The sequence below is a fragment of the Ochlerotatus camptorhynchus genome, unplaced genomic scaffold (genome assembly GCF_037179485.1).
Source record: "Ochlerotatus camptorhynchus isolate MF236.1 unplaced genomic scaffold, CSIRO-AGI_Acam_v1.1 ptg000316l, whole genome shotgun sequence".
Lineage (NCBI taxonomy): Eukaryota > Metazoa > Arthropoda > Insecta > Diptera > Culicidae > Ochlerotatus > Ochlerotatus camptorhynchus.
Window position 1 is genome coordinate 1,850,845 of NW_027040804.1, and position 14,528 is coordinate 1,865,372.

The window sequence follows — 14,528 nt, forward strand, 5'->3', positions numbered from 1 at the left end:
AAATATCTTTCCTGAACTAAACATCATCCAGCAACTTCTAATCACCATCCACCCGCTTCTTCTTCTTCTCCCATTTTGCAGGCGTATGTTCCCCACGGTCCGAGTGTCGTTCTCCGGCCCGCTCCGGCAGGCGACCCCAGCCGACCGGTACGTGGTCCTGTTGGACGTGGTCCCCGTAGATAACCGGCGCTACCGTTACGCATACCACCGATCCGCGTGGTTGGTCGCCGGCAAGGCTGATCCACCGCCACCTCCCCGGCTGTACGCCCACCCCGATACTCCGATCGGTGCGGATGCCCTCCGCAAACAGGTTATCTCCTTCGAGAAAGTCAAACTCACCAACAACGAGATGGACAAGAATGGCCAGGTAGGTTCGGTTTCGTTCGTTGCTGTGTTGAGCAGATGTGTAATTTGATACGATCTTATAAATCACAAACAGCGACGACGACGACGACGGCGATCACGGCCGGACCGCAGTCCGTTTCAGTTGTTGTCGTTTTGTTCGATTCGCGTCTGCGATCATGATAAATTTTGGATCATTAGCCCCCGCGCCGGGCAGAACATGCGCTTCGACGTTCGCCCCCAGTTCGGAACCGGCGCAAATGATTTACACGATTTTCTGTCTGTCAAATTATTTCAACCTGACTTAATTCTTGGGAGCGCACAGCTCGTGCCACTTGGAAACGGCTAATGATTTCGGCTGCCGTCGATGCAGGGAAACGTAACACCCACGGGAGTTGTATCAACATGTGTTTCTTTCGGGATTCTGAAATTCCCGGAATCCTAGATGGAACGGAGGAACAAAGCGATATACAGAACCAGAAACGAGAGCATTCCTCACCGTCAATTTGCCGGCTAAGTATTCGAGAGGCGCCCTCCAACTGGTTCGGGTTCCCGACGGGTCGCGACGCCAAACTTCATATCTGTCTTTTGTTTTGACAGATGACAAGTGCATCGTGACACGTTCCATTAATCTTTGGGCCCCTCGCGCCGTGTTCCATCACCCGCAGATGTGAGTGACTCATCGTAGTTGACGATGGATGGAATACGCAGGGCGGCGCGGGTGAACAGAAAGTTATGAAGTGCGATGATCGTTTCATGTTATGAAGGTCATAAAAACAAACAATATTTTAATGATGGTACCGTTCGTGTGCTTTTCCATCACCGCCTCCACCTCCTTCGTCACGGCCACCGAGAGAAATTGTTCGGACATCGATCCGAAAGCTGTAGGCCTCCACCGAAAAAAGGGGTTAATTTCCATAATTTCCCAATAATCGTAATTTTTTTTTTCATTGGTGGCGTTGGAGGCCACGTGCGGTCCTCAGGAAAATCGATAGCAAACGCGAACGCGTTCTAAAACATCCGAGTGGAATATAATTAGGCCTTCATAAAGACAATAATTTATACTTCATTTAAGGAATTCCGTTTGCCGGAGGTCTGCGGCGTAGCAAGGGTCACTTGTCCTGACCTTCGGTCACCGTTCGACGCCTCTGAGGAAGGAAGTCAGCCAGCCGCCAGAACAACAACGCCTAACGCCATTTTCGTGTTGTGTTTCCAGTTCTAGGTGCCAAGGTGGTCATAATTTTTCGGCTTTATCGAGCTTTTCTCCCATTTTTGACAGCTCTCACCAGGTTTCCGTTTTCGTTCGGACTAGAGCAGCTCGATTAGCATAAGGAAATAATCCTTGTTTTATACCGCTTTCGGCGCCTTGCTTTATGTTGTTTTCCTCCACTGATGGTCGGTTGTTCGTTCGAAAGGTGCGAGAACTAGTTATCTTAATGTCCATATTCGGCCATTTATATTAATGAGCTAAAGGCATCAGTTTTTGCTCTAGTTTCGTGCCGCCGTGAACCAATTCGTTTATTTTCACCCATTCCTTCCGGTATGGGTGCCATTTTCACGAGTTAACACGTTTGTTTTGTTTTGGACTGATTGCGAGGGGTGATGCGCGAAGGCTGTCAACTGTCAACATGGCGGCTAATTAGTGCACCTAGCGCAGAGTGCTCTTCTAATTTGCTGCCACTATCAGCGTAAACCGGTTTCCAATTAATTAACCGGTCCAGTTCCAGTGGCTGCACTGGAACAGTTATCAATCTTCACTTCCTGACGGCCACCTTACATCAGCACGAATGCGTCGATGGATGGATGGAAGCCATCATTATGGTGGATTGATGTGTCACAAAACGCTGTTGGCTGTCATGTCCGTAGAGTTGCGTGTAAGCTGTCAGAGTGATGCAATAAGAATGGAGACTGCCGTTTTTGGATTACTTCAAAACCGTTTAAAATGCTATCAATTGTACTTCTAACCGGCATCTTAATTTATGTGTGCTGAAATGCGTTAGCATTCTTCATGTGATGAAATGGGACGGGAACCCCATCAGAATCCCATCCATATAAATTACACTTCGATGAAACTGATATCGATTCATAAGTGGCTAGACCCAAACGACGCAGGAAGGAGAGATATAGAGAAACCAGATATCAATAATAGAGATATGAACGCAAACCGGAGGGGTGTGGTCGTACGATTTGCCACACACACACACCCAGCTAAGAGAGAGACACACGGACGAGATTAAAAACGAATCATAACCTCAAACGCACAAACAAATGGGAGGATTACGCTCGCTAATCTAAAACAATCTTTCTCCCTCGGGGAGATGTCATCCGTTTGTTTGTGTAAATTTATTTCCACCTCGTTGCGTTCCTGTTTTCTGTGCACTCCTCCTCGGTGTTTGTTTTTGCTACGTGTTTTCTTGTTTTTTTTTTCTCCCTCCGTTCTATCTTCAATCGAGCTCGGTCTTCTCTTGACGGGGGAGGGAAATGTTATTAGCATTGTTTGCACTTTTTGTGTCGTACAACACACCACCCTCACCCGCTTGGCTTGGTTGGGTTGTTTTGTTCTAGAGCAGCGGCGAGGGTCGAGACGAGGAATGAAAGAAAAACTTTGTACATAACCTCAATTGGTCCACAGGACCCCTCGAGCAATAGACAAAACGACCAAAACACACAGCCGCCACCGTGTCGAGTTGGTGTTGTTGTACATATTTATTTCGCCCCGAGGAATGCTCATCCCCGGCATCACCCGGCATCACCCGGCATCGTCGGTACCGTCATGGTGGAAAACAAAAAAAAAAATAAAATAATGGAAAGTGAAGAGGGTTTGCGGAAATACTTAGGGATGATCTCTTGTCGGTGCATACACACACACACACACACATGTAATCAGTGGTGTTGTTAGGGGGAGGATTGATCATTAGAGGTGTCGCCATCTGGATGGAATAATGCCTTTTAGTAGCTCAATCTGATTTTTTAAAAGTGCGCGGAGGAACGGAATTTCCCGATTCTCTTGTTCAGGGATGCCAGATTTGAAGACTTCAGGACTTCTTCAATTAGCTGGAGATTATTGAACACTTCCTGATCTACCTACCGTCTTGGGAGAATATCTGTGGGACGAAATTGAAATGTTTGAACAGTTGAAGATCTTCATCATAATACTTGATCCTTGATCCTTGATAAGTCCTGAAAAATATTATGAGGACTTTAATATAATTTCGATCAGTTGGAGATATTTTGAATACTTAATAATAGACCTGCCGTCTTAAGAGTCATCGTGGTAGAGTTTCCGAGCGCCGTCTTTTGAATTTTTGGACAGTCGAAGACAGTGGCGCAGCTAGGATTTCTGTCTGGGGAAGGGGGGACGTAATTAACAAAAGCTATTTTTTATTGAAGCAACAGTGACATCCTGGGAATCTATTTCCACTAATTTCACCAAATTCTATGGAAGCTGTTTCGATTTAGAGAGCAGTTTAAACAAAGATATGCAAATTATGCATTATTCCGGAAAAATCTAAATGTATCATCCCCGAGAAATTAACTCTGTGAAGAACTATCAATAATTTAAAAGAAATTTTGAATGGAGGCAGATGGAGTTTCCAGTCAGAAAAAAAAAAACTTCTAGAGAAAGTTAGAAGAAACTTCCTGAGAAAGCTGACAGACTCCCGACATCCAAGATGGATAAATTTCCAGGTTAAGTCGGAGGAAACTGTCAGCAAAAGTTTGGAGAATCTTCCAGAAGAAGTCGGCAGATATTTCCCTGGCACACCAGCAGCATCTCTGGGGGGGAACTCGGAAAGAGCTTCAAGATAAATCGTTAGAATTGACCTATGTGAGTCAAAAGAAACTTCCAGATCGGAAAGATGGACTTCCTATGGATGTCTGAAGAAATCAGAAGGAAATCAGAAGAAACTTCCGGTACTTAGAAGAAACTCCTGAAGAAAATCAGAAGAAATCGGTGAAATTTGGAAAACAGTCAACTTTTGCCCGTTGGGCTTAACCCATAGTCCACCTAATGAAAGGCATTCGTTAGTTTTTTTTAACTAGTTCGTTTATTTACTAGGCTCAGTCGTGTGTGACACTTTGCGGAGCCAAAATCAGTAACGTTTGATTTACATTTTAAATAGCAGTATTTCTAGGTTAGTATTGGGAACCAATTACTCGTGGCGGGCTCGAGGTTAATAGGTAACAATTTCAATTGGAAGGATCTAGGTAGGAAACTGGTTTCTGAAGCCTCCTTCAGATACTACTCTCGGACGGTTGACCAAATCCTGGCTGGGCAGGGGCAAGTAGCACAGGAACAGGAGGATAATAAGACTGGGACACAATGGCGGGAAATTGTTTGGAAAGGAGGGGATAGTCACATCAAACTCTAACATCAGACAAACAAAGGAATTCGTAGATCGCTTGCATGTAGGGAAGATCACGTGTTCCCAATACATCTCTTACTTCACGGAAGGGTTGTCTACATCGGGCCACTAGAGTATCCAATAGTTGTGCTCTGGAGGCGTCATTACCCGGGCAATACCAAACTGCGTGATTGATGTCATCATAACCGGTTCTGCACCTACATATATTGCTGTCAACGAGGTTTATTCTATAGAGATGTGCGTCTAGCGAGTAGTGGTTGGACATAAATCTTGACATCACTCGAATGAATCCCCGACTTACATCCAGACCTTTGAACCAGGCTTTCGTTAGTTGCGATGAGCTGTCATGCTGAGTATTGGTTGAGGAATACACCGATTGTTTATTATAGTCAAAATCATTTAGCAACTTTGCAAATTGTTCATCCATGAGCCCCTCGAAATAGATTCAGCACTGTCAGAAATGACGTTTGACTTCGATTTAGGTGGGCTACAGCCCAACTAACGGGAGCCCAACTAAAACGTAGCCCACTTAAAGATAGTCCAACGAGCGAAATTCGTAAAAATGTAACATCTGGAACAATTTGACTTCCAGAGAAGTCGGACGAATCTTTTGTGGGGAATTCAATATGTCTTCCAGGGTAAATCAAAATACTAAAATAAAATGGTTAAATTTATGGAATACTTTAGAAAATTTAGTTGTAGAAAAATTCATAATAGACTTTTCTTCGACCAAAATCATCCCACGGGGTGCTTGTTATAATGAATTAAATACTAAAATATTGATTTCCAACATCTCCACGATTTAAAAACAAAACACTTTTCCCTGCATTTTGCTACTTTTACACTAAATTTTCATCGGGGATCTTTAACATGAAAACATGTCGATATTTTTCATATAATAAGATTGAACGAAAAGTGGTCCATAGCAAAAATAGCATACGAAGAAGTGTTGATCCACATTTTGTATAAAAAGACAATTTTATATTTACCACTAGGCTCTGGGGAAGGAGAGAGGAGATGTGCAGAATAATATGTGAACAACCTGAAGTCATGAAAGAATATTCAAAAATCTAAGATCAGCTGAAGATCTTCGGAATATTTCCCGATCAACCTGCCATCTAGGGAGAATATATGTGAACGTCATTTCCATGTTTGAACAGTCGAAGATCTTCAGAATAAATTTCATCAACCACAAATCTTGGTAAAATCTTGGAAAAAATATCCAGAGCTCATTATTGAAACCATCGATCTGCTGTAGATTTTAAATACTTCCTGAGGATCTGAGAGACGCCGATTGAATTTTTCTTACTATCTTTATCTTGATCAGCGTCCGCACTTCTGTTAGCATTTTCTCAGTGTCACGCACACATATGACGTGTTTGTTTGTTTACATTCATCTGCTGCTTGCTTCTCTATCCATTCCAATCGACAGAATTGTTCAAAACTGTTTGGAAGCGTTTTTACAACGCTCCAAACTTCTCAGGTGAGTGGGACTATTGCCGGCAGCGTATTTTTCTTCAGCACCCTTCCCATTCGAACTGCGTGTTAAACAACTGTTCTATTATCAGCAACTCGAAATCACCCACATTTTCTAGTGCTATGTTTCATTTGAAGAAAAATAAGGCATTGTAAAAAGTAAAGACTAAGTAATCGTTTGAATACATTCTTCGAAGCGTTTTGATGCGAAAATACAGTGAAAATAACGTTTATATTTTGGTTGCCGAGAACAGTCAATGGGTGCCGAGGCCGACATTTACCCTACCTGAAGTCTTTACAAATCAACAAAAAATAAATAATACACATGATAATATCTGATCAACCAACAAAGATCCCAAGATGGGAGAATATCTGAGCAACGTCATTTAATTATTTCGAACAGTTCTTCAGAATAATTATTGATCAACCTGAAGTCTTAACGGAAATATACTGCGGACTGAACTGAAATCTTTGAGCAGCTGTAGATGTATTAAATTTTTCTTTATCCATCTACCATCTGTGAGAAGACATTTGAATATTTGGACATTTACACATTTGAATATTTACAGGTGTAAATCTTCAGAATCATAATAAAGTCTTGAAAAATAACCGGAGAACTTCATTGACATCTTATGATATTTAATAAGATATCAATGAAGTTCTCCGGTTATTTTCTATCATAAAAGTTCCATAAAATTTTACGGAGCCTAAATCCAATAAAATAAGCTTATATATCCTTCTTTTCAATCAAATAAGCTTATCAGAAGTTCCCTGTGCCTCTTTGAAGTTCCCTGGGCTTATGGGGAGCTCCGCAAACTTCTGAAAAGTGTCACGAGCTTCTAAGATTTATCCTTAGGTTATACAAACTTTCCTAGTTTTCTTGGAAGTTCACCGAATTCTACCAAGTTTTCTGAAGTTTTCTGAAGTTCCCTTAACTTCTAAAAAATTATATCATCTTCGAGTTTTTTTTTCCGAAATTAAACGAAGTTCCCAAAAACTTCCAGAAAGTTTATTGAACTTTTTTGAAGTAAGTTCTTTGACAAACTCAAACTGATACATAGAACCCTGAAGTACTGATTTGTTGAACTTCTACAATATTCCCTTCTAGCTTCTTTGGAATGCCCTGAACTGCTACGAAATTTGTTGAACTTCAACAACTTTTGCAGATCTTCTTAGAAGTTCCCTGAACTTTAACAACATATAACTACATTTCTATGTAGTTATACGAAGTTTCTCAAATTGCTACGTAATTCGCTAAACTTTCACAAACTTTGCTGAACTAATATGAAGTTCCCTGGACTCTTAAGGTTTTTCTTTGATTCTCTGCAAAGTTCCTTGAAGTTCTAAGAAGTTTCATGAACATTTACGGAACTCCCTGACCTATTCCAAGTGCAATAAATTTTAACAAAGTTTCATGAATTGGTGATGAAGCCCAGAAGTGGCTAAAAATCACCCTTATAAAGCTTTAAAAAGAACTATAATGAAGTTAAAAGAACGTTGATGAACTTTTATGATCTTTCCTGAAATTAAATGAAAATTCCCTTAACTTTTCTGAAATTCCCCAAACTTGTGCGCTTCTACGAAGTTTTCCCGTTTTTTGCAAAGTTTCCGTAATTTCTTAGAAGTGATCTGAAGCCCTATGAAGCTCCTCGAATTTCTACGAAGTACCCCGATTTTTTGCGAAGTTTCCTGCATTTTTACCGAAATTCCCGGATCATCTATGAAGTCCCGAAATTTTTCTAAATTGTCTGAAGTTGAAGAAAATTCTCTGAATTTTAACGAAGATCCCAGAATTACGATGATAATTTCTTTAAAGTTTGCTTAATTTCTACAATGTTTGATAGGCCCTCAAAGTTGCTTGAAGTTTTAAAAATTATGCTGAATTTCAACAAAGTTTACCGATGTTCTAAGAAGTTCCCTGAACTTTAACAACATATAACTACATTTCTATGGAGTTTTACGAAGTTTCTATGCTATGTTATTCGCTAAACTTCTACAAACTTTGCTGAACTACTAGGAAGTTCCCTGGACTCTTAAGGTTTTCTTTGATTCTCTGCGAAGTTCCTTGAAGTTCTAATAAGTTTCATGAACTTATACGGAGCTCCCTGACCTATTCCAAGTCCAATAAATTTTAACAAAGCATCATGAATTGGTGATGAACTAGCCCAGAAGTGACTAAAAATCAACCTTATAAAGCTTTAAAAGAGAAGTATAATAAAGTTAAAGGATCGTTCCCGAACTTGTATGACCTTCCCTGAAATTAAAAAAAAAGGTTCCTTAACTTTTGTGAAGATTCCAAAACTTTTGCGCTTCTACGAAGTTTTCCCGTTTTTTTAAGTTTCCGTAATTTCTTAGAAGTGATCTGAAGCTCTATGAAGCTCCCCAAATTTCTACGAAGTTCTCTGGATTTTTACGACGTTTCCTACATTTCTACCGAAATTCCCAGAACATCTACGAAGTCCCGATTTTTTCTAAATTCTCTGAAGTTAAAGAAAATTCCCTGAATTTTAACGAAGATCCCAGAAATACTACGATATTTTTTTAAAGTTTGCTTAATTTCTACAAAGTTTGATAGGCCTTCAGCCATGAAGTTATAAGAATTATGCTGAATTTCAACAAAGTTTGCCGATTTTCTGAGAAGTTCCCTGATCTTTAACAACATATAACTACATTTCTATGAAGTTATACGAAGTTTCTATGCTATGTTATTCGCTAAACTTCTACAAACTTTGCTGAACTACTATGAAGTTCCCTGGACTCATAATGTTTTTCTTTGATTCTCTGCGAAGCTCCTTGAAGTTCTAAGAAGTTTCAGGAACTTTAACGGAATACCCTGACCTATCCCAAGTGCAATAAATTTTAACGAAGTATCTCGAATTGGCCATAAACTAGCCCATAAGTGACTGAAATTCACCCTTATAAAGCTTTAAAAAAGAATTAATTAATGTATCTTTATTAGGGAGGCTTTCAGCCTTGGGCTGGTTGGCCTCCATTTAAAAAAGAAGCATAATGAAGTTAAAAGAACGTTCATGAACTTTTATGATGTTCCCTGAAAATAATAATAATCACTCCAAACTTGTAGGCTTCTACGAAGTTTTCCCGATTTTTTACAAAGTATCCGTAATTTCAAGCTCTACGAAGCTCCCCGAATTTCTACGAAGTTTCCTGCATTTCTACGATATTTGCGGAATATCTACAAAGCACTGAAGTTTTTCGAAGTTTTCTGAAGTTAAATAAAAATCTCTGAATTTCAACAAAGATCCCAGAACTTCAACGAAAATTGTAGATTTTTTATAAAATTCTTTAAATTTCTACAAATTTCGATTGACGTCTACAAACTTATCTGTTTTTTTTTTTAAATTACCGAAAATTTTGTGAGCAGGCCTGCCCAACGTTTATAAACCGCGGGTCAAATGATAGAATCCATATCACCTTGTGGGCCTGAAATTTTCATTTTAACTGGTGCATATCCAAAAATTCAATAAAAATTTGTATATTCAGCATTTTACGAGCGCTGATGGCCGCCACAATATGGCTGAGTTTCTGGTAGGGAAAATTCGATTTGATGTTTGGGTTATGACGTTTGACGTATAAACGATCAAATTTGACCGTTTACAGGTCAAACGACACAAGCCAAACTTCAAATCATATCAGGCATAACATTTGATAACGGCACAAAAGCATTTGTAAACAAACTTTCTAAGGCCCTTTACACGCGAACCAAAGTACGCCCAGCAATCCAATACCACTTCCGGAAAGGTGATAGTTGTCCCTATCCGATGATGTTGTGTTGAGGGCTTACTTTGGTTCGCGTGTAAAGGGCCTTAGAAAGTTTGTTTACAAATACTTTTGTGCCGTTATCAAATGTTATGCCTGACATGATCCCTATCAGAAACTCAACCAGATTGTGGCAGCCATGAGCGCTTGTAAAATGCTGGATTGTTAATTACATGAACTAACAGAACCAAAATATTTGAAAATGTTTAACCATGTGATTTGTTTTCGGTCGATCTTGTTGTCCGTGCTGAGCACCAATGCTACCGACGCCAGGGAGGCAGCTCCCACACCTGGACCCTACACATCGACCCATCAACTCGCTTAATCATAACACCACCATCTGAATTTATCGCTGACCATGTGAATTTATCACTGACTTCTTCTGAAAGTTTCTTCTAGCTTCCACAGAGGTCCCTACCCTATGACTGCCTTTGCTTCTGTCTTCTCCTTCTTACTCCCAGAAATTCCTTTCATCGTTTCCTGGATTCCCCACAGCTTGCCTCAGAAGCGTCTACTGGCTTCGCTTGAAAGTTTCTTCGCCCGGAAGCTTTCTGACTTCACACTAAAAACTCTTGCAACTGCCCTTGGAAGATTCATCTGACTTGGCCAGGAAATTTCTATAAATTTCCCCCAAAAGTTATTCCAACTTTCTCCGTTAGTTTTTCCCAGCTTCCCCGTCAGGAATCACTGCTCAAAACCAAGTTAAATGTTGGTCATATCAAGTCCCCAGGACCACATTGGCCACATCTGGAAATGGGGAAGTTTACAGTTTCTTATTTCGACCAAACTCTATCATACGACACCCATCATGTGACATCTCCAATCACACGATAACACAACCATAAGATCAATGGTTATCATTTTGAGCGTCCAGGACAGCGAATCCAAACTTATAAAGCAACCAACGATACAGACAAAACGGTTGCTACGACTACCATGACAAGCTCGATCGGAGTGGTTGAAGGATAATGATATATTGCTTTTATAGCTTGATCTGACTCGAGAAAAGACATAACAAAAAAAAATCCCATTAACACACGTGTATCATCTTCGGCTTTACTTCGTGAAGCAGCTTGACAACAATTTGCTTGTTTCCTTCTACCGCCCCGAGTAAGCTGTATCGCATGGGCTGCTTGATTGATTTTCACTTCTGAAATAGCATTATCATTCAGTTCGTTGATCGCTTGTCATTTTGTCATTTGTAGCTATTTTTGATTCCTTGGTCCAGGATTAAATTGGCTGCATTCGGATATGTTTCTGGTGGTTGCAATGGTGGTTATCTCAAGCGCCCAGGACCATATTGGGCATGTTCCGGGTGCACCTTGTGTAGTTTCCAGTTCCAGCTCCAGGGTCAAAACCAGGGATGGGCTAGAAACTCAGAGTGGTGCAAAACATAGTTGTGCTGCTCTCAAATACGGGAGCGTGTCTCTTATCTTTGGTGGCAGAATGAGACAAAGGAGAGAGAAATCCTGGGTGAGAGCAGTTGGATTGCACGGGTTTCACTCGCGCATAGCACATTCGAGCAGTGCACTATGTGTTGACGAGAGTGGCACTTTTCAATCGGGGGAGACGTGGTTTAGAGATTTACAGCAATGACTACGGACGATAGGCTGGGCGCATAATATAGACAGTCATGTGTTCAATAGCGTGGAAAAATATCAAATTATGTGTTTCTACTAATGTGGCCTTTTTACAAGCTCGATGTGCAATGCTCATTTAATTCTTGTTATGTAGCAAGTTTAGGTCCGTGCGGTAAATAAAATAGCAGAGAACTTCAATCCATCTACCGAACGCCATTCGAAAATTGGGCCGTTTTTTAAATCTGTCAAACTATATTTTTGCATACAGAACAGCATCAGCAAATAAATTAAAGTTTTACTCAATTTCACACGTATCCGAAGTGGTGGATTAATCCATTTTCATGTAACTCGTTTTTTCATCACAAAAAGTTTGTATGGGTGCAGAGGGCCTTTCATCTTGTGTAAATAAACTGTATATATGGCCCTTTTTGCGTTAACCGACGTAGGAGGAATTGCAAAACTTAACTAATTCTCGTTTTTATCGCAAGGAAGTCAAAGAGTTCTCTTTCGACTGAAGCGTAATGAAGAATATCCGTCAAACACTTCCGAAAACATTTTTTGATACAAAACAGTTTCATAACCTAGAGAAAATTCATGAAGTCCCCTGGGTAGCAAACTTGAATTAATCAACTCTTTATTCATCAGAACAACACTATCAGAATGGACCAGGGAAGCTTATAAGTTCGTACAGGCGCACCGGCGCAACCATCAGAGAGATTTGATTGAGAGATTTACAACTGACAAGAGGGTGAGAGCGAGCTTTTGCGCTCTCTTTCTCCATTACTCTCTTTGCCTGCAATCAGATATCCAAGTGCACAGCAAGAAATGCACACTTTAGGCACCCATACATCACAAATGTTCTTCTTATTTAAACTCACACATTCATACCGGTCTGCAAGTATGATACACGTCCAAAGCGTACCAGACTGCTGTTTTCGTGTTGCTCCCGTTTGACGCGTGACGGCTGAAAGTTTCAATTCAAGACCAACAATTGAAATGGCCTTAACTCCATTTTGTAAAAAAAACCTTGTAAGGCCATTTTCTCGCGAACCGAAATCTTCATTCGCAAACCTAAACCACAATAGGGTAGAGGAGAATTTCCCCTACCTGTTCATTATGTTGGTTTGCCTTTGTGAATTTCGGTTCGCGAGAAAATGGCCTTACAATGTTTGTTTACAAAATGGAGTTAAGGCCATTTCAATTGTTGGTCTTGAATTACAACTAGTGTTTCAAACTGCCATGTATTGTGGAAAAGTTTGTGGTATGTTTCAAGAGGTGATAGAAGGTCTGCTTGGCTTACATCAGGCATTTGACCATTCACAAACTTGCCACCCGCCACCCAAAAAAGCTCGCTTTTAGGTGCACTATTTAACGAGTTTTGTCATGGTAGTGATATCGACATGCTTAGAAATCAATGCATTAGGGATTAGGCAGACCATCCGAGCTGAATTTAATCCTTTTTGAAGCAAACCAAGGTCGAAGATTCAATTGAGCCACACTATAAAATAGTTTATTCATGGTCACTTGTGGTCTGGACTAAATAAGTACAGCTTGAATGTGGCCATAAAATCTATTAAAATCTAAACGCATTTTTTTAAATTATTTACACCTGTGTCGTGCACAGGTTGAACATGTGGACGTGACGCCACTGTATTGGTGCCGACATTCCTAAATCGTTTGGTTTTAAAAGATTGTAATGAGGAAAATTATTTGGTTGCATCATAATTTTCCATACAAATATTACACAGATAAAAATTCTGAATTTTAATTGTAATGAAAACATTCATTCACTTGCATTTCATTTCACGCAACCGAGCAACTTGCAAACAATGTTGTTTACAAAGATGGGCTTTTGTATACAATATTTGCTTCATTGCATGAAATGTGTCAGAACTTTACATGATATATAATGTAAACGTATTTGATATGTGACGCTCCATTTATGTTCATCATATTGAACAGAAATTTACACTACTTTTTCGAAATATGTAGGAAACGGCTCCCTGCTTCAATTCTTTTCGGATATAATATTTTAAAACTATCCAATTAATGTGAGCACCCAAACTACCTTTAAGTAAAAAAAAAAACCCCGAGGTACATGAAAGCTTGTTGATCCGTCACTTTGGATACTACGTCTGCGCTTACCAGTTAACCGTTTTAGTAGAACTTGGTTTAAAGTTTAAACGCAGGTGAAGGAATCGGTCCTTAGCCATTAAAAAAGTAATGCAGAACAATCTTGCTATTTTTTTTCTTTATCAACATTAAACAAAACAAAAGGGCAGTATGAAAGAAAGAATTTAAGTACTCCATAAGCTAAGCTAAGAGAGTTTACTCTCATCATTCATGCGGCTCAATGTCTGATTTACATTTCTTGCTGTTACTACCTTTCGCCATGACAACTGATTGTCTTTCAGCTTGAAAAGAACTCCAGTTGGTACCTATCTCTCCAGCTGAACTATAGCGCTACCTATAGAAAGATCACACTCTCTCAAAAAACAAAAGAGGGATAGAGAGATAGAGATAAAGAGACATTATACCATTGGGGCGGCCGCTCTCCAGCACAAAAAGAATGAAATGTACTGCACGTTTCAAATTCTCTTTCACGTCTCTTTCGAAATGAATGTGCTGTCTCCTAACACCGTGTGTTTTACTCGCAGAAATTTGAGTAGCATCCGATCCCTTGCCTAAAGCCATCATACGATTCATGAAGTCAATACGTCAGAAGGGTCACCATAGTCAGATTTTTTTTTATAAAAAAATTATTCAGACTTGATTCAAATTTCGGTTAAAAGTGAGTTCAAATTTTACACAAATTTGTGTTCAAATTTCATATTAATTCGCGATGAAAAATTACAAATTGATAGATCACAAGTATTTTGAGCTGTCGCCATTAGAGTCTTCCGGATATTTAATTAAATGCATTTGAAAATCCCACAATATTTGTATCTTCAAAAGCTCACTAGCTCCTGGAGCTTAAAGGACAAGTTTG

At 39.9% G+C, this 14,528-nt stretch overlaps 1 protein-coding gene across 6 annotated transcripts in view; it reads left to right on the forward strand.

Moving 5' to 3' along the window:
- LOC135707695 (T-box protein H15-like) overlaps positions 1-14,528 on the forward strand; it is a 220,554-nt gene that overhangs the window by 144,510 nt on the left and 61,516 nt on the right. For all 6 annotated transcript variants that reach the window (XM_065229566.1, XM_065229567.1, XM_065229569.1 and 3 more), the window contains exon 4: positions 82-367. In XM_065229566.1, the coding sequence (XP_065085638.1) occupies positions 82-367 (286 nt within the window). The remainder of the gene's footprint in view (positions 1-81; positions 368-14,528) is intronic.